General features: G+C 34.1%; 1 protein-coding gene across 2 annotated transcripts in view; it reads left to right on the top strand.

Annotated features, from left to right (window-relative positions):
* The window catches only part of LOC124368777 (tyrosine-protein phosphatase 69D), a 95,724-nt gene that overhangs the window by 7,183 nt on the left and 65,674 nt on the right, over positions 1-22,867 (top strand). For both annotated transcript variants that reach the window (XM_046826137.1, XM_046826136.1), the window contains exons 2-8: positions 182-326; positions 4,641-4,798; positions 6,233-6,368; positions 10,934-11,079; positions 12,903-13,012; positions 21,211-21,394; positions 22,448-22,671. In XM_046826137.1, the coding sequence (XP_046682093.1) occupies positions 182-326; positions 4,641-4,798; positions 6,233-6,368; positions 10,934-11,079; positions 12,903-13,012; positions 21,211-21,394; positions 22,448-22,671 (1,103 nt within the window). The remainder of the gene's footprint in view (positions 1-181; positions 327-4,640; positions 4,799-6,232; positions 6,369-10,933; positions 11,080-12,902; positions 13,013-21,210; positions 21,395-22,447; positions 22,672-22,867) is intronic.

Genomic DNA, 22,867 nt, shown 5'->3' with positions numbered 1-22,867 from the left:
TTATAATCCTTAAAAGTGGTTTCTTTCTAATGCCACACTACTGAGTACCATTTCTACTGTTTAGATAAAATTTTGAGGTCATTTTTGGAATGGGGAAAGCTGTAAAACCCAGTCAGAGTTTTCAGTTTGGTGCCGTTTAAAGGATAGAATATTACTGAGGATGACACGGTAATTGTTTCAGAGGAGGGGAGAGTGGAAATTGTGAGGATATCCGGAGTAAGCGACATGAGACTTTGTGACAATGCTTCTCTGGAGTGTGAAGTGCGGCCTTTAGACTCATTAGTCTGGTGGACGTTTAGAGGCTACAACATTACCGAGGATGACAGGTATGAAGAACCAAGAAACTACTTATTAACTCGTACACAAGAAACGGTTTCTGAATGAGTGCAGTTTACATGCCATTGTTTTTGTTTTTTTGGCATGTAACCACTTTTATATCAGATACTGCCAATACTGTTGTATGTTTTGTGTTGGAGTGATTTCTTCCCTTTTTTTTTTGTTGGCTGTGGTGGATATGTAATGTCATTTTTGTTTCAGTAACAACTAATTAACCCTTAAATTATTAACCCTTTTAAGGCCGGCGGCCATAATAGGCACCCGTGGTCAAAATTGCGTTCAAGGCTGGTGGCCATAATAGCCCCCTGTGGCCATAATTGCGCTCGCTGTCAACGGCCGTAATAGGCATCATCCATTTTTCCCATTTACTGGCTTGTTTTTTTTTCCAAATGCCACAAAACATGATATCCTTGTGTAGAGGGATATATGGGCTTCATGAATAACGGCACACACTGCCACTTTTGTCAATATTTCTATTTTATATCTGTGCATTTAGTTGACATAACAGACAGCTGGTTTGACACCGGCACTCCTTGTTGTCGTAATTGTTTGGACGTCTAGTTCATGGTTATGTTGTTGTTTATGGCTAAAAACTAAATATATTTTAATCATTATTATATTATAGTGTTAGTTTTAAACTTAAGATGAGTAAACGTCCCCGGGAGAGATCACCGACAAGTGAAAATACTCTGATAAACAGCATAGCCAATAGTGGTGTTAGGTTTATTGATGATGACTCAACTGTAGTAAATGAGTTATTTGAAGATGATTCTGGTGAAGTTGAGAATGAGTATGAACCTGTTGATGACACGGACGAGGATCCAGATTTTGTCCCAGAGGAAAATGTAGAAGTACATGAAGAGGATGAGTTTGAGGATGATCCAGAACCCCAGCCATCAACCTCCTTAGGTAGGCGTAGGCCTAGAGGTAGACCACGATCGACAAACCTATCCAATACAAACGATGTTGAAAATGCTCAGCCTACACGTAGGCGAAGGCGTGCAAATGATGATGATGACAAAGATATTTACAATGTGCAGTGGCCTATAGGTGAATCCGACGTTGCGGCAGGATGGAAAATATTTTCAGAAGAAAATTATCCAGGTATTCTATTTTTTTCCAGGTCATGAAGTTTTTGAGTAACCCGGTCCTAGACATTGTCCTCCTAACAATGCAAGGCCTGTTGATTATTTCAACTTGTTTTCACGCAAACTTTGCTGACAACATTTGTCACCCAGACAAACTTGTATGTGAGTAATTACATCCAGAACTTGACACCATCTTCTCTAACATGGTCACCAGTTACTTTGATTGAAATAAAAGCTTTCTTAGCCGTCATCCTAAACATTGGCCTAAATAAAAGGCCTACAATTGATAGTTACTGGAGGACGAAAAGTAAAAGTCAATGCCCTTCCTGGTTCGGAGAGATGTTCAGTAGTAACCGTTTTGAAACTATTTTACAATTCTTTCATATGACCAATTCCAGTGCCTTCGCTAAGCCAGGTGAGTCCAATTACGATCCGTGCGCTAGGTTCTCTATGTTAGTTGAACATAGGGTATTCAGACAGCATTATGTACCACATCGAGAATTATACGTGGACGAGAGTTTGATCGGAACCAAATGCCACACTTCAATGACTCAGTACCTCCCTAACAAACATCATCACAAGTGGGGAATCAAGTTGTGGATGATGTGTGATGCAGTCTCCAACTATTGTCTTGGATTCTTCTGTTATAAAGGCAAAAAAGATGATGAGTTGAACGAGAACAATCAGCAAGGTTTGGCCTATAGAGTTGTCAAGTTGATGGAAATGGGTCAATATCTAAACAAAGGTTACCACATATATGTCGATAAGTTTTTTATGTCTATTCCCTTGGCAAGGTATTTATTTTCCAAAGAAACCACTGGCACTGTAAGAAGGAACAGGCAAGAGATCCCAAACATGATAAAAGAAAATTTAGGTGTTGGTCAACAGTGCTACATGAGAAACAAAAGTTTACTTATGCTTAGTTACTGACAGAAAAAGCCAGAAAAATCCAGTAATTTTGCTGTCAACTAAATATAAGGCTAATACAGTTGACAAGACAAAGAGAAGGAATGACAGTTTTATAGAAAGTAAAAAACCAGATATGATTGATAAATACAACATGTACATGGGAGGGATTGACACTTCTGATGAAATGTTGTATTGTTACATGGACGAGCGAAGGACCCTGAAGTACTGGCACAAGATAACTTTTAATATTATGGCCAGAAACGTTTTAAACATTTATCTTTTGTACAAAGAAAATAATGGTGGTAAAATACTGTCTATACAAGGAACCAACAGAGAGTGCAGTTGGCGGTGACCAATAGAATGGACTGGCCTGCGCGATGTTGCCACACAACTGCCGCTGCCGCCCGGCACGGATGACGCATTGTGGCTGATAAACCGCTGCGCTGTCACAACTAACACTGATACTGATCATTTAAAACTTATCAGTATAATTGAAAAACAATATTTAAAATGCGTTGACAGTTTGCTATATTATATTTAAATTACTTGTATAGTTTATTAATGAAGTGCGTAACAAAACCGTTGCGGCAACAATTCCCACCGTTATGTACCGAATAAGTATATTTATGGAAAAGAACATATATTTCAGATGTATTTGATAACTTTCTTACCAAATTGAAAATCCATTTAACATAACATGATTATACTATGCAAACATGTAATGCCTTATTATATATCAGTGATAATGGCATTATCTAACTGTTAAATACGGGAAATTAACGTTTTTGCGGTATTTTTATGTTTTCTTTTAATTTATATTTCAGCTAAAGATTTTAATCCTACGATCTTCGTATATGAGTAATATAATACAATAATTTATTTCAATCCATTTAACTCAACATGGAAATAAGCTACAGAGATGTATTTTTTTTAAATGACCATAAAATTCCTTTTTGTAATACGTAGTTAATTAATTCAAGACAGCTCTAACATTTCTTTCGAGCGTAACGGTTAAGTATTTTAAGAACGCTGGACTCGCGCGGCTTGTGGTTACAGCGGGGAACAAGTTTGGCAACGTCGCTCAGTTCTCGTTGGCCGCTCCAAGGTCACGGGCAAAATAGGCTCCTCCCTCAACTGCACTCTCTTGTGGTTTTTTGTATAGATATGATTATACTACAGAAATCATTGATGAATTGGCAGTGGCTGGCATCACGTAACGGTAATGCTAGGCCTATGGGAGGTGGAGATAGTATCGAACAAGAATATGGAATCGACCACTTACCTGGAAGATTGGAAAAAAATTGTTCTGTTTGTAGCCCTGTCAGTACTGCTAATGGTAGTCCCAGAAAGAGATCAAGGTACTGTTGTAAAAAGTGCTTAAGAGGAATTCATCCTATATGTTTTGGGTAACATCGTTGTTAAGTCGTCCAATCAGTCTTGGAAAATATAATTTTTATGTTGATTTATTCTTATTAGGATTATGTGTGTGTGTCTTATGAAGTTCATTTTAACAGTTTTTTACCATACTAAGTATGAAAGGATTTTACACGGTTCCTTTACTTTAAACCAAAATCAACATAGTGTCGACTTTTATTTTATGTTCTACAACTTCATGTCACATCAAGTTAGGCACTTCAAAATTAGTAATTTTAGTCATAATTAGCTGTAGTTTGAAAATATATAGGTTTAAAAGTATTCTATAATAGTTAAATATTTTTAAAATCTCCTGAAACGTAAAAAATAAAAAATTCAAAATACTTCTTTTTGTAAGTTTTAATTTTTTTTACAATATTTAGGGGTAAATGTATTTTTTTCTTAACAGATAATTTAATTTTAAATTACTAAAAAAAATATTAGTTAATGATGAAAAAATAACGTTCCTATGAATATTTTTCTAAAACTGCTCACCAGCTGTGAAACACCCTGGCCTTGAACAGACATGTCATTATTAAACAGTGGGCCTTTGACCATGGGTGCCTATTACAGCCGCCGGCCTTAAAAGGGTTAACCAAAACATAACTATATTAGTGTGTATAGTCTAAGGTATTTATTTAAACACGGAATCACATGTAACAAACAATAAAAACGCTATAACAATAGCAACGTGTACCTTATTGGGCGCATGACGTGCTTTACGAAAGCCCGGTGTGTACCGTACTGGGTACCTGACATTAGTTGTGAAAGTTTGTGTAAACATGTTAAATACACTTTACTATGTGTAATTTTAAAACAATAATTATGATCAAATACTTTGTTGAAATAACTGTCCCAAATTTAATTACGTAACAAACGGTTTATGTGTTTCAGGTTAAAAGTGATAGCAAGAGAGTCGGGGGAATCTGTTGTAAGCACCCTAACAATACAGTGTGCTACTCTGGATGACATAGGCAACTACACGTGCCATGCCTCTTCATTTGAGTGGTTCGAAGATCAGGCATCTCAGATCATTCCATTGGATCTCACAAGTGAGTTCATAGTTCTGGTGCATAATTTAGTATTTTGTGAAGTTAACATCTTCAATGCGGCTCGATCTTGAGTGATGATAAGTATTCTAATAATACAGCAAGGACACTAGGGTGTCTGCCGCAGTCAACATGTTAAAAGGATTGATACAATTGCTTGCTATATTTAGTCCTTATTGTGTTTCTGTTTTACAGTCAACTGTTGGTTCCTATTTAGTTTATTTGACACTTGCATTGTGACTATACATGGAGATATTCTGACTGAGGCTGGGTCATGTAACTCTATAGTAAAAGTATGACCAATTGTAAGTCACTAGTTGATGATAATGTTCAATGTGACAAATAACACATTTCCACTTTGTGAAGACTTTCGATTATTGGGTTTCCAATTAATGAATACGTACTAATAATACAATCAATCCCTAATTTATGTTATGTTAAAAATCTTGTTTACTCTGAATAATAATATGTAACCCTTTGTGCGCTAAATAATACATTTTAAAAACTTACTACTGTCCAGAATTTTAATTTTATTCCTAACAGTATTTTTCAAACATTATTTTTTATTATTGACTATATTGGTCTAATATATATAAAAGCATTTTATGTTTTTAAAAAAGTTTAGTAAAGAAACAATGTGTGCTCAGATGTTGTCTTTCACGAGCGAGTGTACCCGCTTTGACTGTTGAGATGGCATGCTGATTGCGCGTGTGGAAGTGGTCAAGCCAACAAAAACTAATGTTGTAACTTGCGTGTGGAAGTGGTCAAGCCAACAAAAACTAATGTTGTAACTTGCGTGTGGAAGTAGTCAAGCCAACAAAAACTAATGTTGTAACTTGCGTGTGGAAGTAGTGAAGCCAACAAAAACTAATGTTGTAACTTGTGTGTGGAAGTGGTCAAGGCAACAAAAACTAATGTTGTAACTTGCGTGTGGAAGTAGTCAAGCCAACAAAAACTAATGTTGTAACTTGCGTGTGGAAGTAGTGAAGCCAACAAAAACTAATGTTGTAACTTGCGTGTGGAAGTGGTCAAGCCAACAAAAACTAATGTTGTAACTTGCACGTGGAAGTGGTCAAGCCAACAAAAACTAATTTTGTAACTTGCGTGTGGAAGTAGTCAAGCCAACAAAAACTAATGTGACTGGCGGCAACCTAAAAACTAACTTAAGTTTTAATTAAGAATCCATTTTAATTTTGAATGTGTAATATTCTTTGGTTTTTTTTGTATAAGTTGCTTTAGTCTCAATCGATCCATGATGTTCTGCCTTTAAGGGCGGACAAATACTGTACTGCTCCAGTTCAGCCTTTTGTTAGTCTGCAGACATAACATTTAGCTTTATCACTTTTTAACTAAATTTAAGCTGTAAACTTGAATATATTAGTAATTATTAGTAATTGTTATGAAGTTGACCAGTAATACTTATTATGGATAAAACAGTTCCAGGTCAAGTGGTATCTACCAAGGACGTGAGGGCGAAGATAGGCGGTAGTGGTAACCTGTCCTGTTCATTCACTGGTTATCCTATTTATCAAGTGGAGTGGCGAAAAGCTAACCAGTCAATTGAAGAGCCAAGGTAAATTTTGTGAAGTTCTAAAATGTAACTCAAATTCTTTTGTAACTTGAAAAAATTTGAGTGAGAGACTGAGAAAGTCATGTGTATGTGGTCTTGTTATTAATTAATATTAACATTTTTAGGCCAGTTATGCTATAGATATTTTCATACCAGTTAATGTTTAGACAAGTATTAACCCTCCGACTTGCAGTGATAGAAGCTGTTTAGAGGCAGGCAGATGTCTAAATCTGCTCTAAATTTTGAGTTAAACCTATTGTTTCTAATCCCAGTGCCATTTCTTTAACCCTTTTAGCCCCGGCGTCCGGTATATCGGACAGAGGTGGTCTAGCTAAAATGCCCAACGTCCGATATACCGGACGTCTCGAGAATTTAATGTAGCTGGCTAATAATATGTCCAAATGCCATCAGTTTCGGTATAGTAGTCGGTGAAGAAACGGGCTACATGCAAAAACAATAAACCTTCCAATTGGCATCGTATTTCGTCGTCATTGAGCGTAGTTTATTTGTCGATGTCAGTTGTCAGACGACTTCAGTTGCATTGTTGTTGTATGCTGACTTATAACCTCAATTAGTTTGCGTAATTGAAAGCGGTTGTTTTTCGTGTGATTTATTGTATTATTAGTAAAAAAACATGAGTAAACGTCGTAGAGAAAAGTTACCAGTGAGTGAAAACACTTTGATAAACACTGGTACTTTGGGATTATACCGACCACACCCATACATGAATCGTTATTTGACATTTTGCTTCTACTGATTACTAGATTAGCGTAGAAACAATATTTCGTCAATATAAAACAGGAATTGTCTTATCGCAAACCCCTCCCCATCCTCAGACAGAGGTCAAAGTCGAGCGGTCTAGTAGATAAGTGATTGCAGAGTCCCGCCGCGCGGCCTGTCGTAATCGGGATTCTCGAGAAAGATAAGATAACAGCGACAAAAATACCGATCACAATACCTGGAAATGCTTGTTGATTAATGGAATGTTAGTTCTGTTATTCAACTACATCGTTTTATAACGTTCTAAGTTCATTGAAAAAGGTTTAAGCGTTGGGGGCATATAACGGAATCTGACCCCATTCCCAAAGTACCATAAAATGTATATATTGTAAATATTATTTCTTTTACTTTTTTGAAAAATTAAACAAGTTTTAGTCTTACAAACCATTACAATTAGTTTGTGTTATTTTACAATTGTTATTATTTCAAAAGTGCAAAAACAAGTAAACATATCTGTATACTTCTACTGACGTGTATGTGGAAATATATGAAGAAGTGCTTATGCAGCAATACAATTAATTGGATATATCTCCTGCATTTATCAAGGAAAGTTCTTAAAATTTTGTGTGTGTAGTAAGAAATATGTGTACAACAAAATTGCTTCATTTTTCAGGGGCTACAATTTTTTTTTCTACCGTTTATGTATGTCCAAAGTATAAAAAATAAAAAAAATTAAAAAAAATTAATGTATAAATACGCTAAAAAAAACAAATCATTCTGTAAAAGTACTTTTTAACTATTACATCTAATAGTACACTTATTTGTGAACAATTTAAAAACAAAAACCTAAAAATTATCTTCAAAAATAAGAAAACTAGATGAATTTTCCCTCAATTCTGCACTACGGTCCCTTATCGCCATAGGCTTTCTGGCAAGTCCATGGAAAAATGGCTGGGGTTAAAAGGGTTAATATAGGGCTTTTGAAATTTGGTGTGTTATCCACAAAAATATTTGTAAAACAATCCTTGATTTTATTAGATTTATTATTAATTTTAAATGTAAAGCTGCATGGTGTGTTTAGAGAGTTTGACCCTGAGACAGCAATCTAATATAAATTCTCAAAAGTTTCGTGACTATTTTGTAGGTGTGTCAGATGAGTTCAATAAGAATATTATTGAAAATAATGGTGAGGTTTTACAACTGCTAAATAATTTTCTTGATAAGTTTTTCTTAAGAGAAAAATTTGCATGGAGAAAAATTGTAAATAGGATATTGAACTGTGTATATCTAAACTTAGTTCATCCAAGAGTGAAGATTTTTATGGGTTTCAAATTTTCTTAGTTAAAAAATCATTTTTGTTTTTATAGATCCTCTAATATATTAATACAATAAGATGTTAGAACAAGGTGTTTTTCAAAATGCTCTCAAGCTGGTAAAATAATTCCTATATATAAGAAAGGAGACAAGTTAGAGCCATCTAGCTACCACCCTATATCTTTGGTCTCTTCATTGGTAAAATCTTTGAGTATTGTATAAGGAGCAACTTTATGATTTTTTCTTGTTTGATTATCTTTTATATGATGAACAGTTAGGTTTCATGCCTGGTTGTAGCACTGTAATGGCAGTTGAATCTGTTGTTGATGACGTAATCTTAAGTTTAGAAAACAAAGCTGTACAGTGTGCCACTTTAATTGATTTATCCAAGGCTTTCGATTGTATTTCACATAGTTTGGTCTTGGATAACTCGTTATGGTGTTGTGGGAATTGAACTCAATCTTTTATTATCATATCTTAGGTGTAGGAAACAGTTGGTTCTTTAAGGTAATGATGTCTAACCTTAATGAAATAAAAAATGCTAGATTAAAAACTTTTGCGAGTTCCACTCTTATTACGTTTTTTACTGTGGTGTAAACTTCTGGTATGACAACCTCGCTCATGTACTTTTTACTAGGAATTTGGTATTTGGGTTTTAAGGTATTCATTAATCTTTGGAACACATTATTTCCCAACATAGCTATCGGTTGGTTATCTACCGCAATCATCTCCACTACAGCTTTGTGAATTTCTTTAGCACGTGAATCAGTTATGTCTCATTTGCTGTATTTTCATTGCATTCGATTGCGACGATGAAGTTGATGCTACTGGCTCACGATTTTGAGATATTTCCCGCAAAGTTTCATTTTCAAAATCACTGATCAGGCACTACCCACAGTCAATCGTTAATTAAAAACTTTTTCAATTATTTATCTACTATGACGTGCAACGTGAAGTATTTGTTTGCAAATTATCAAGTGACTGGTAGTTGAAAGGCGCGGGCGGAGAGAGGGGTGTAGCAACGCGAGCCTGCTTCTTGACCGGCGCAAACCTGTTTGTATTTGTTTACGTGCGCGAAATGGGAATTTGATAGAACTGAGTTACTCGGCCGAGTACTCGGTTGAAAAAAATTGAGCCGAATAAAACTTGGTACTCGTTACTCTGCAAAAGTGTTATTCAGTCTCTAGTTAATTGAGTTGTTAGTTAGTTGAGTTGTTGTTGGTTATGTACTGAGCTGGATGGGCGATAAGAGGTTCAGATTTTTAGGTGATGAAAGTAGCTTGTTGATAAAGTGTGAATCGGTGGCTGATGTGAGGAAGCTCAAAACTAAATGTCATGAGGGAAAAAATGAAAGTGTAGAGTATAAATAAAGATTGGTACACCGGAACATCAGAAGTTATTATAAAAACGTTGATTCATTTTTAATATTGTTACAATCTATGGAACTTAAGATACATTGTGTGGTCCTCACTGAGGCCTGTTAGATGACTCCGGTCTAATGAACATAGATGGGTTCAGTTGCTACAGATCATACAATGGTCTGATCCAGAATGATGGACTTGTTATTTATATTTTCAGTACAATATCAGTCTCCACCTGTAATCAGTTGCTCACGGGAGGGGTAGCCACAGGTTTGGCTCTAAGCTTAGACTGGGGCGGCCTGCCTTGTCAGTTACTCGCCGTTTACCGTAGCCCTAGTTCCAGTTTGCTGTAATTCGTTGAGGGGATTGGTGAATTTTGTAATTCTAATATACAGGATAATGTTTTTCGTATTTTGACAGGTAATATAAATTGTGACACTTTTAATCCGACTTCAGGTTCTCTAGAAGAAAAGTATCGAGATGTATTAGATGAGGCAGGTTTCGTGAACTGCATCAGATGTGGTTAAACATCCACTTAGTGAAACTTGTTTAGATCATTGCTATATAAAACTCAAGTATCATATCTTTATTAGTTCATGTGTCTTTGAATCAGCAGTTACTGACCACTTTTAATGTTGTTAAATCTGTGAGTAGAAGATCTGTGTGGGACTGGGATGATATCCCAACAAAATTACTCTAGGATTCAATTTATTATCTAATAGAGCCCCTGACGCATATAATAAATGTTAGTATTCGTTCTGGAAAATGTCCTGATATTTTTAACATTGCAAAAGTCATTCTAATATTCAAATCTGGAGCGAAAACAGTAATGAGTAACTTTAGACCCATAGCTTTACTATCAAACATAGTTAAATAATGGAGAAATGTATTCAAATTCAACTTTTGGAGTATTTGGAAAGAGAACACATAATCACTGACTGCCAATATAGCTTTAGATGAAGTAAAAATACTGGTGATGGTTTGATATTACTAAGACCATAGTTGAGAAGTGTGAATAAATGGCAGTAAGATTAGTGTGGATACACTTTATGGTTCTCCTCCGTTGCTCCTTACCACTTTAAAACAGCCATGTAATCTCTGTACAAACTGAAGTGAGGCTGTGTTTAAACAAGTTAACCTTATTCACTGTGCTGATAACTGTATTTGTTTTAGGTGGAAAGTTGTGTTCGGGAATGAAACTTTTCTGGAAACTGTGCTACCTCTGAGCAGACTGACTACTCAAGACAACGATACTTATCACTGCTCAGTTCTCAGCGCTCAAGGCATAGTCTCAGCTCCAGTCCACGTCTTTGTTTTAGGTGATTTTATTTTATTCAAGATAAAAACTAATAATAAAAAAAATTTGTTTATCTCTTCCCTTTTAATCCAATCCATTGATTATTCTGTTTGTGTCTTGAGTAAAGTTGTATAACGTGTACTGAAAATGAAAAGTTACACTGGTATATTTTTCATATATACAAAATCATCCAAATGTAGCTATAAACTAAAGAATATAAACATGAAATATGGCGAGAGAGGGTCTAAACTACAAACTTTATAAAACTTTTGTCATTTATGTTATTTATTAATTTGTTTTTAATATTTTTATTTTTGTTATAATTATTCTCTGCGTAATATTGCATGCATAATTTTAGTATTCTTTAAAATATTCATTAATGTTTTATATTTATTAAATATGTTATTTGCCTACTCCTTTCTTTAGATTAAACTTTAAAGATATATTTTTAAATTATTCAAACAAAAACTTGCTTATTATATGTAAATTGTTTTCTTGATATGAAGAATAGCCTAATTTTGTATGTGTAAATTTACTGATTTATTCCTTAGTAGGTTATACGACTTTGTAGTTAAGACAATGTGAAATAGTGTGTTTCAGTGAGCTTAAAACAAATGATTTTAAATTGCGCATATGTTATTTCTAGTCTCAAACTTAAAAATGTTGTACAATTATACAAAATTGCAAGTCAAATCCAGAAATACTATTTCTCAACAATAGAATTTAAAATTTTCAATTACCTAATTTTTAGATATGACTTTCTTCCCCAAAAGCTCGAAAAATCACATTTTTAATATGTACATTTATTTTATGTCCATAAAACATGCCAGTTGTTTTTCCCCAAAGTTTTTCTTTGATCATATATTGATTACTCTTGTCCGTAAAATGGTTTTTTTGCATTTTTTTATTTCATGATCATTTGAACATGACGTTTTACAACTTTGTTCAGTTCTCTAGTGTTATTGTTGAACTACATATAAACATGCATACAGCATTTCAGCTTTTGTATTCTGATGAATACTTGATAAAAAATAAACATATTTATATATCACAGAAATTAGAGTAAGTAATAAAATTATTACAATAATTAAAACAGTTTTGGGGAGAAAACTATTAATTATGGGCTACCCACTTCTAGAATTACTACTTGCAATTCGTGAAAGGAATATATGCCTTTGTTGATGAGAAACATTTTAAATTTTATCTCAAATTTATTTTATGTAGTCTTTGATTTAATTTCTATAGGAAGATTGTAATAAAATTTTGATCCAACATACTTGAGTTTCTTTTTAAAAAGTCGTAAGGTTTGGGTGCTTATTGTTACATTATTGCAATTTCGTGTTACATATTTATGATTGTCTCCTACCAATTCCAGTTTCAGAAGTTTGCTTTTTATGGACAAAATTGTTTGAAAACATACATCCCATGAACCGTCATATTATTTTCTGTTTTAAAGTATTCTGTAACTAATGTTCTACTTTGAAGATTAAAATGATTGTAATGGCTTTTTTCCCCATTTTACTCCATTACTTATAGCCTTTATGACTAAGCTACGCTTGCCACTAGTAATCAAACTGTTATATTTTGTTATATTATTTATATTTACTGTTATATTTTGAGCCAAACCAACTGAATAACAACTGTATGAAGAGGGCCTTAGAGGTTAATATACAAGCAAGTACATTGCTAAAGTAAAGTCTATAGCAAATTGTTGCTTAGCTATCATAACTCTTGTAATATATTGTTCTTCACGTTAAATGTTTCTAATATTGACATCCTATTTGGTCCTTTCCAATTTCTGGTTTTTTATTACAAGAAAATTTTTATTCTCTACTGTTATTCCAGATGCTCCTCAAGTGGCCATAGATGTGGTCAAGGTCGTTGGTGCTCATAGAATTTTTCTCAATTGGACAGTCAATAACGGCAACTCACCTATAAAGGAATATAATATCATGGTAAGTTTTGATTAGTATTGGATGTGTAATTAATTATGAGTGTAATTATATATGTTACTGTGTTTCCATCCAACCATGTCAAACACAAGTAGAGTACAACGGAGTCCCGCTAATCCGAACATGTTTAATCCGAACACGTCCAGGAAGAAATGCTTATATATATTTATAACGATAATGCACAGTTATAGCAAATATTTACCTAAATGGGTGCATCGTAAAATAATTAAAAACTTTCATTAAGTACGCGTACAGTTTTATTAGGACGAATTGCGTATGGTACAGTACATGACATAAATAATGAAGTTTAAATAAAGTACCAAGTTGAAACTTATAGTAAATCAAACAATAACTGGATGTACTGTACTGGTATTATTGTAGAGTACAATTTTAATTGTTAAAAGACATGAACTTAGTAATTGTCTTTTGTCTCGCTGAATTATTAGATCACACGTATTTTTGCCATTGTATCATCAACATGATATCAGCAGGTGTAGCAGTAGCCTATTGCTCTAGGTATCATAGTGGAAGGTCAAGCTCTGATGCACCGTCTGCGTGTGGCACCAACACAGGTTCTCGTCGTTACTTCCTTCCTCCTCAGACTCCATCAACTCTTGAGTGACTGCGCGAAGCGCGTCTAACTTTTCTTTAACCCTTTTAATGCCGACGTGCGCCGCGAGCGCTCGTCACTGTTTATTCGAGAAATGCCGCGAGCGCACGTCACTAGGTTTTACAGAAATGCCGACATGCGCTGGGGGCGCTCGTCAGGTTTTTGTTATATTGTAGTTTTAATTATTGACCAAATGCCACTAAACTTTGCATACTTTATCTGGACACTACTACTATTGATACAATAAAATCTTTTTTACTCTATTCTCAACATGTGATGACGTATATCAGCTGTTTTCAACCTCATTTACGTCCAATCATTCAGTGAGCGTCTTTGGTTGCTGTGGTAATACATTGTTGCTAGGTTATGTTTTAATGAGAATTATTCGTGCTTTTCTTTAGTTTATTTCAGTTTGCTTATATTATTATTAGTTTTGTGATTATTGTAAACAGATTTGACCATGAGTAAAAGAGGGGGATTCATACTTTGTGCTTCGGCAAACACAAGTTTAAAAAAATTTTTAAAATTATGCACCCTATATTGTAAATAATTAATTTTAATTTTATGTAACCTACTTTCTTTACTATTTCAACAAACAATTTTATACATTGGGCTAAACAACACGTGTAAATAAAGTGATTTTGAATTAAACTGACCAAAATGTGTCTTATTGAATTTTACTGTAAAATGTGGACTTTACAAGGTTTTCGATAAAATGCTGTAACTTCTCTATTTTTCAAATTAAGTTCTTCAACTTTGGTGTGTGTGTTAACAATTAATTATAGTACAATTGCCGTCTTAATTATAGTAAACACATCCGTCTTGGCCAGCAATCATTGATGGGATAGAAAATAAAGGGAAATCTCAAATATATAATGTAGTATTCTATGGATCAAAGGAACGAGGAAAGTGTAGATATAGTGAACTGAGTAGCTATATTGAGCACAAAAATAAACTTCTAAGTGTTAAGAAAATGAGTGAGGACCTCAAAATAGCAATAAATGAAATTGAAGAAGAATTTAAAAGTAAAAACAAAATAAAACCCTCAAGGAAATCCCAAAATAACAGTTTTAATATGTCTAAAATAAGTAATGTGGAGGAAATCCCATCAACCCCTTTGATGAAAAAATGTACTCCTACCTCATTTCAAGATGTAACCAAGAGTGATGCAGGTGTCAATACTACACAGGACATAGATTTAAATTATCAATTGCAAGCACTAACAGATAGATGTATCAGCTTGGAAAAAAGTTTAATTGAAGAGCGCAGTCAGTTGGGAAAAACAAATTTATTGGAAGAAAGAGTTAATCCTGGAACGAACAACTGTGATTTGCCAAATAATGTTACATCAGACTTTCAAAAACAAATACTTTTACAGGAGTTGAACAGTGCTAAAAGTGAAATTTTAAATCTTAACAGTGTAATTATTTGTTTACAAAATGATTACAAAGGGCTAGAGGGTGAAATCCAAGACCTCAGAAACAAAACTAAAGGTTGTATGCACTGTCTTCCTTCATTGAAGGTATGTACCAACACTAATACATGGATGACACCATCAAAAATTGGACCTCATAAAACCAAATCCACATCCTTGTCAGCTGACTCATTTAAAAACCGACTTCTCATACTGGCTGATAGTCACGGAAAAAATCTAGGTCACTTGGTTGAGCAAAGATCTTCAGTGAATGCATTCTCTTGTGTTCGGCCAGGAGCAAGATTTGGTGGCGTGGTGGAGGATTTCATGGATCTGAGTAAAGACTTAACAAAAGAAGACAGTGTCCTTATCATAGCTGGAACAAACAATATGGAGGCTATGGGCACAGAACGTTTCCTGAATGAGGTTCAGGAGTTCCTAACAAAATCAAATAACTTAAACCTGATTCTTGCGATGCTGCCAATGAGGCACGACCAGCCTAATTTAAATTTAGATTTAAAAATTTCCAAAATTAATAGGGAAATTGAAGTTATTGCTGCCAAGAACAACTGTCTTGTTCTTCCGCTTCATCATCTACCTCGCCACCTCTTTACTAATCACGGCTTACACCTGAACAAGAGAGGAAAATTAAGAGTAGCCGAAATGATAGTTAAAATCATTACCACAACTAGCAGAAAAAGTCAATCTACCTTAAACTCTACTTGCTCACCTTTATTACCAAAAACAAGTGGAATAACTGTTGTGGAATCTGACATGAGGGTTGTTTTTGGGGAAGTCACGGACACTAAATCCACTGCATTTGCTCACACTATATCATCAGACTTTCAAGACCCAAAACATATGTCTGCCGGAGTGGCTGTGGCTTTTAGGAAGAAATTTGGACGTCCGCAAATTTCTGACCTCATATACAACAATTTGGCCAGGCAAAATCCTATAAATGGACCTACTATTTACAGCTTAGTAACGAAAAGCAGATACTTTGGCAAGCCCACGTTGGCTGACTATGATGCGGCTTTTGATCAACTTCAAAACGATTTCAAATCCAGTGGGTTATCTACTCTGATCTGCTCTGCGATGGGGTGTGTCCGTGACCTTATTGAACCACAACATTTCATTACAAATATCATAAAATTTCACAAAGTAACTGGGGCCAATGTGAAAATTATCACGTACAATCAACAGGCAAGAAGAAGTCTATGGAGGGGACTTGCGCATGATAAATTCGTGGAGACCCTGAAGAGCCTAATTGCATCTCAGTTACCAGCTGGTGATTCACGGGAGCGGGTGCTGATGACGGGCACTAACACATCTACTCCCTGTCCTGTCAGCCCCATCGTCTGTGAACCAACATCTCTACAGTCTTCATACCAGTGTCCAAGTGTCCTGTGCAGTGTTGAAAGTCAGTCCAGTGTAAATGAGTGTGTAATAGAAGTAGAAGAATGTAGTGTAGATAATATTGTCCAACTTAATCATTCAAGTATGTCTCTGCCATTAACCATAGGTAAGCAGGGTATTTAATCCAATCAAAAGTAGTAAGCCTGCAATACAGGGACTGCCATCGGCAAATACGACTGAGGACATGACACTATATTTTTTATTTTTAAACATCCAAGGGCTTAACAACAAAAATTTAATCTTAGAATCTTTTTTAACAACTAACAATATAAACGTAATTGGTTTATCTGAGCACTGGCTTAAAGAAGAAGAAATTTTCTCAGTTCTGCCTGATGGTTATCTTTGTAAAAGCGCATACTGTAGAACTGACCATATTAGAGGCGGTTCTCTAATTTTTACACATGCAAATTTTAATGTAAGAAAATGTGACGTAAAGCAATTTTGTTCTGAGTTGGATTTGGAGGTGGCTGCTATCTTTATCGATAATCTGAAATTGATTGTTGTAAATGTTTATCACTCTCCATCAGGTAACCCACATATCTTTCTTGATTCTTTTGAGGAATTACTGCAATTCTTTATAAAATGGTCTAATTACACAACTGTGATTGGGGGAGATTTTAATTGTAATTTTGATGTAACTAAGGGTAGTAATTTTTCTAAGCAATTTCTTAATCTTTTGCGACAGTATAACTTTTATCACCTAAATAGTCAGCCTACCCGAGGAAATAACTGTTTAGACAATATTCTTGTAAATTCCCATAAAAATAATAATCTTAGTTGTAGTATTTTTAATTTTCCGTTTTCAGACCACTGTGGTCTTACACTTAAAATGAATATCAATCCTAATCAATCTAACGTATCGTGTAGTATGCCTCTTTTTAAAATTATCTTGCCAAAACAAAAAATATGCGAGTTAGCAGACAGATTGGGGTGCTATGATTGGAATAATATTATGAGCCCTAATGTTTTTGACGCTCAGAATGTCTGTTCCATAATTTTAAATATATTAACAAATAACATTAACTATCTCTCTAAACCAGTAAAAGTAAATACCAATAATTATAAAAAAAGTAATAACCTTTGGTTCAATAATGAATTAGCTGTCATGAAAAATAGATTAATTTTCTTAGACAGTTTAGTAAAAAATAACATCAGGAATTCCCATGCAATCAAACAGACATACAATGACTTAAAGCACCATTACAGAAAAAGCATTAAAGAAGCCAAAATTAAATATAACACAAGTGTCATAGAAGGGAGTAGTAAAAGTGTAGAACAGCATGGAATATTATTAAAAGCAATAATAGTGATAGCAATGTAAGTCTTAAAAATTCATTAATATGCCCCGATACTTTTAATAATTGTTTCCTTAATTCGGTCGAGACCATTAAAAACAGCATAGGCTTTCCTCCTACTAGCTCTGAGCAGTTGCTTGCATCCACTGGTATACCTGTCCCGAATGTACAATTCACATGGAATACTATAACACCACTCGATGTAATTGAAGCAACTAAGCGTTTAAAAAACTCTGATTGTAATGATGTATACCTAATGTCTAATAATTTGTTAAAGAAAATCATTTATAACCTATCTATACCGTTATCCTGCTGCTTTAACCTTTGTCTCTCAGAAGGAATATTTCCTAATGAATTAAAAATTTCAAGGATTAGTCCAGTGTTTAAAAAAGGATCAAAGGAAAAACCTGAGAGCTACAGGCCAATTTCAGTTATTCCTGTAATATCCAAAGTATTTGAACTTTTAGTTTTTGATCAGTTAAGTAGTTATTTTGAAAAAAACAATCTTTTAAGTCTTTCTCAGTTTGGTTTTAGAAAAGGTAAGTCCACAGTAGATGCCATAGATAAGCTGGTGCATGAAGTGCTACTAGCGTTTGAAAGTAAGGGTTTTGCTCGGGCTACTCTTTGTGACTTGAGCAAAGCCTTTGACTGTGTGAATCACTCAGAATTATTGTTCAAATTGAAATACTATGGAGTTCTTAATTTGCAGATGGAATTTTTTAGATCATACCTTTTTGAGCGTAAGCAGAAGGTTTTAGTAAATGGCGATTGGTCAAAGGAGGTTTCAGTTAAATATGGTGTCCCTCAGGGATCGGTTTTAGGTCCTTTGCTCTTTTTAATTTCTATTAATGACCTACCAGCTTTTATAAATTGTAAAACAATCCTGTATGCAGACGATACAACATTTGTTAACATCAATTCAAATATCGATACTCTTAATGTCTTGGCACAAAGTGCTTTAGATAGGGCATCGGGTTGGTTTAAGGCAAACGGTTTTCTTTTGAATGAAGAAAAAACCCAAAACATAATTTTTACTTTAAGACCTTTTGATATTAATATTAATACCAATTTTGATCAATTTTCTAATCAAGTAAAGTTTTTGGGAGTACAAATTGATAAAACTCTATCTTGGGGACCTCACATTGATTATATTAGCTCAAAATTGTCTAGGGTTATCTTCTTAATGAAAAGGCTTACTAGCCGTATTGAACAAAATTATATTAGATCCGCGTATTTTTCTTACTTTCAGTCAATTCTTAGGTACGGTTTAATATTTTACGGAAACTGCAGCAGGATAAATGAAATATTAATTTTGCAAAAAAAAGTTATCAGAATCATTTGTGGTGCCAATTTTTTAGAACATTGTAGACCATTATTTATTAAGTCAAAAATTCAAACTATTATTAATTTGTTTGTGTATGACTTGGTTTTGTATACCTTTTGCAACCCTAGTACTATAAAGTATGCCAGTCACAATTATAATACGAGGAGTAAGGCAAGTAGGCTTACTACAATTAATTTCTGTAGGCTAGATAAATCAGTTAATAGTCACCAGGTTTTATCATTGAAAATTTATAATAAGTTGTCTCAGTTAGTAAATAAATATTCAAGAAATGTTTTTTGTAATAGGCTCTATAGTTGGCTTCTAGCCAATCCTTTTTATTCAATTGAAGAATTTTTTGCTGTACCTTGTATTGGTTTTTAACCAAAAATACTTTATGTAATTTTTTATTTTGTAATAGTTTATGATAATAGTTTATGGTAAATTAGTTTATATACACTAACATTTTGATTAGTAAACTAAGTTTGACTTGGCTACTGGCTGTACTTTGACTTTGTCGATGAATGTAAAAATTTTGTATGGCAATAAAATATTATTATTATTATTATTATTATTATTATTATTAGTGTTTGCACTGAGACAATAGACGACACACTGCAGACTACAGTGCAGTGTCCAGCTCTTCTAGTAGTCAGTGTGTGTATTTTTGGCGTGCCGAGGGTAGGGGAGTACTTCTTAGTAGCACTTATACATGTCCAATGTGTGTTACAAACGTGAGCTACAATGTGCTGTAACTTACTAACTGTGCTTAGTATTTGGAGTCCAACACATTTGCCACATGAAGTACAGTACAAAAATCATAAAACGTGTTTTTATATACAATATTGATAACTTTATAATACAATGGACCCATTTTCCTGCTTAAAACCGTGATTTCCTGTGATATAGCCTAATCCGAACAATCGTGTAATCCGAACTGGGTTCAGTTCCAATTAGTTTGGATTAGCAGGACTCCACTGTATATTGGAACATGTACCTACATGAAAATGTCCTCAAAAGAGTAGTAAATTCTTAAAATCAATTCCATGAATTGTCCAACTAATGATTTTACTTTGAACTCCATACATTAATTACAATTTGCCCAAATATTTTGTTGTTGGCCTTTTTCAAAGCCTACTAATTTGAAATATTGTATTAGTAATCTACCAATTGAACTAAAATTATGTTATAAAAATATCTTTTAAAAGGCCATACACACATGAATTATATTTTGAGAACAGCAGGATGAAAACATAAAATACAAATTGAAATATGTCAATACATATTGTGTGCTGTATTGGTTTTGAATAAAACTTAACATATGTTTACTCAATCAATCCATAAAATAGTTACTTGACTCTCTCCATACTCTCTGGCACTACCATGCTATCACCTATTGCAATGGGTGGTGTAAATAAAATCAAGCAACTAATCCTACTTGGATATTTTCAAGCAATTACTTAATTATAAGTGAATAAAACAGCTTACAATAATGCAATTGCTCAGAATTGTATTGACTGAAGTAATTGTTTATAAAATTAAGAAAATAAAACTTGCTTCAACATATGTGAGAATGGGTATGTTTATTCTCATGTAAGATCACAAATTCTATAGTGACTGTTAATGTTAATGTTTTCAATGTTAATAATTATTTTTTAAGAATAGAATTAATTTTTGTTATTTGAATTTGATAATACAAATAAAATTACTTTTATTCCTAACTAACCACAAAAAATTAATTTGAATGCCAGCACTCTAGGATGAAAAATGCTACGTTCTATATTCATGATGTTTAAAAATTAATATTTGTTTCTTAACTATAAAGTAATATTTTTAATTACATACATATACAGTATAGTTGAAAAGAGACTTTATTCATAATATTCAGTGAGTTTTTTTTACTTTGGTGAGTTCACCACTAATGTTGTTTAAATGTATGTATTAAGTTTTTACACTCTTTTATTATTTATCTTGTCCCTCCTCTGACAACCCTGTGTATTCACGGCTTTACTAAATATTCATTTGTAGAATGGTAGAAATTATTATATTCAAAAACTGGTCAGGCAGGCATTACACAGTATGGTTAGCCTACATTTTAAAATATGTGTAGCTAATTAAATTCTTACTTTTATTGTTATTTTTCAGTTTATGAAAAATGGAACAAATGAATGGACATTTACTAGAGAGCGAGTGAAAGTTACCAACACCAGCTACATTATAAAGAACCTGGAACCTGACACAAGTTATAAAGTGAAACTGAACGCAGCGAATGCCATTGGTCAGGGCAAGGATTATACTTATCCAGACTTTCTACGGACGCTAAAGAAAGGTACAACAGCATACAGTTCAAACAGTCTGCCATGCATTATGTGCTTTTTTTAGTTTATATAAGTTAAATGATCTTTGGTCATCTATATCCTCTGGTCAAATGGTTCAGTACGCAGACGATACTACCCTCTGTTTCCAGGGCAAATGCCTGGAAATTGATTGCTTTGTAAACTCAAATTCATGTCTTCAATTTTTATCAGATGTAAATCTACAAAAAAATTATTCAAAATTAAACTTCATCCCTTTTACAGGGCGCAGAGCGCCCCATGAACCCGGTCCATCAGTTGTAGTGAATGACATGGTTATTGATGAAGTTTTCAGCACCAGGTTTGAAAAAACATGTGGACGTTGTCTGTACTAGATTGTCCTCAGGCATCTATGCTTTGAGGAAATTGGCAGAATTTTGTGGAATACACCTATTGAAAATGGCCTAATATGGCCTAGTGTACCCACACACATCATACGGCATGACATTTTGGGGAGGATGTGCTAATGTCCATTTCTAGAGGTGTTTTGTCCTTCAGAAGGAAGCAGTATGAGTCATGGCAAAAATAGGAATTAGAGAATCCTGTAGGGATTTTTTTAGAGAACTTGATTTGTTAACCTTCCCAGCCCTCTACATATACGAGACCGTCTTTTACTGTCGTGACAAATGTGAGGTGATGCGGGGCAGGGACGTTCATGAGCACAATACCAGAGGGCGGGATGCGTTTAGATCTGTGCAGCACAGGCTCCAGGCTTACAAAGCTCTGCAATCTGAGGTCGGGGGTAATCGGTTCAACAAGCTGCCCATAGACTTGCGTTTTGAAAATAGGAAACCTCTGTTTAAGAGGAAGCTAAGGCGCCTACTGGTGCAAGTGTAAAAACTGCATTTTAGGATTTCTGTTAAGACTATCGAAATTGTTTTGTTTGATTTCTTCCATACCATAATTCACCATAGTAAGAACGTATCTTCTGTATGTGTCAAACTAAGTGGGTCTAACTTCTATGAGAGTCTGTTAAACAGTATTCTTAGAAATATGACTGAAGAATGACTGTATTCTTGGTTATACAGATCCAGACATAGTACCAGTGCTCAAGTTCAAGGCGGGTGGAGCGGATTTCATCAATGTGGGATGGGAACTGCCATCGGTAGAAGTGGAAGACCATGTGCACTTCTACGAGCTGGAACTGACTAACAACACCACTCGGCTCAACACTATTAGCATCCAGTCAGCCGACAGTCAGAATATGTTCGTCTTTGATAAGCTGTCCTCGGCAACCACCTACCTCATCAGGGTGAGTAAACCAAATTACAATATTTCTGTTAATACTAATAGTAATTTAATATTCAATTTGATTCAAGATATCGGAGGGTTTTATTTTTTATAACTGTATCAAGGAGTTTTGTCTTTGTGTTATTTATTTAATGATAGTATTATAATTTTATATTTAAAAATTATACTAACAAGTTATAATTCTACATTATAAATAT

The sequence above is a fragment of the Homalodisca vitripennis genome, chromosome X (assembly GCF_021130785.1).
Source record: "Homalodisca vitripennis isolate AUS2020 chromosome X, UT_GWSS_2.1, whole genome shotgun sequence".
In the NCBI taxonomy this organism is placed as follows: domain Eukaryota; kingdom Metazoa; phylum Arthropoda; class Insecta; order Hemiptera; family Cicadellidae; genus Homalodisca; species Homalodisca vitripennis.
This window is presented reverse-complemented; position numbering and strand designations above follow the sequence as displayed.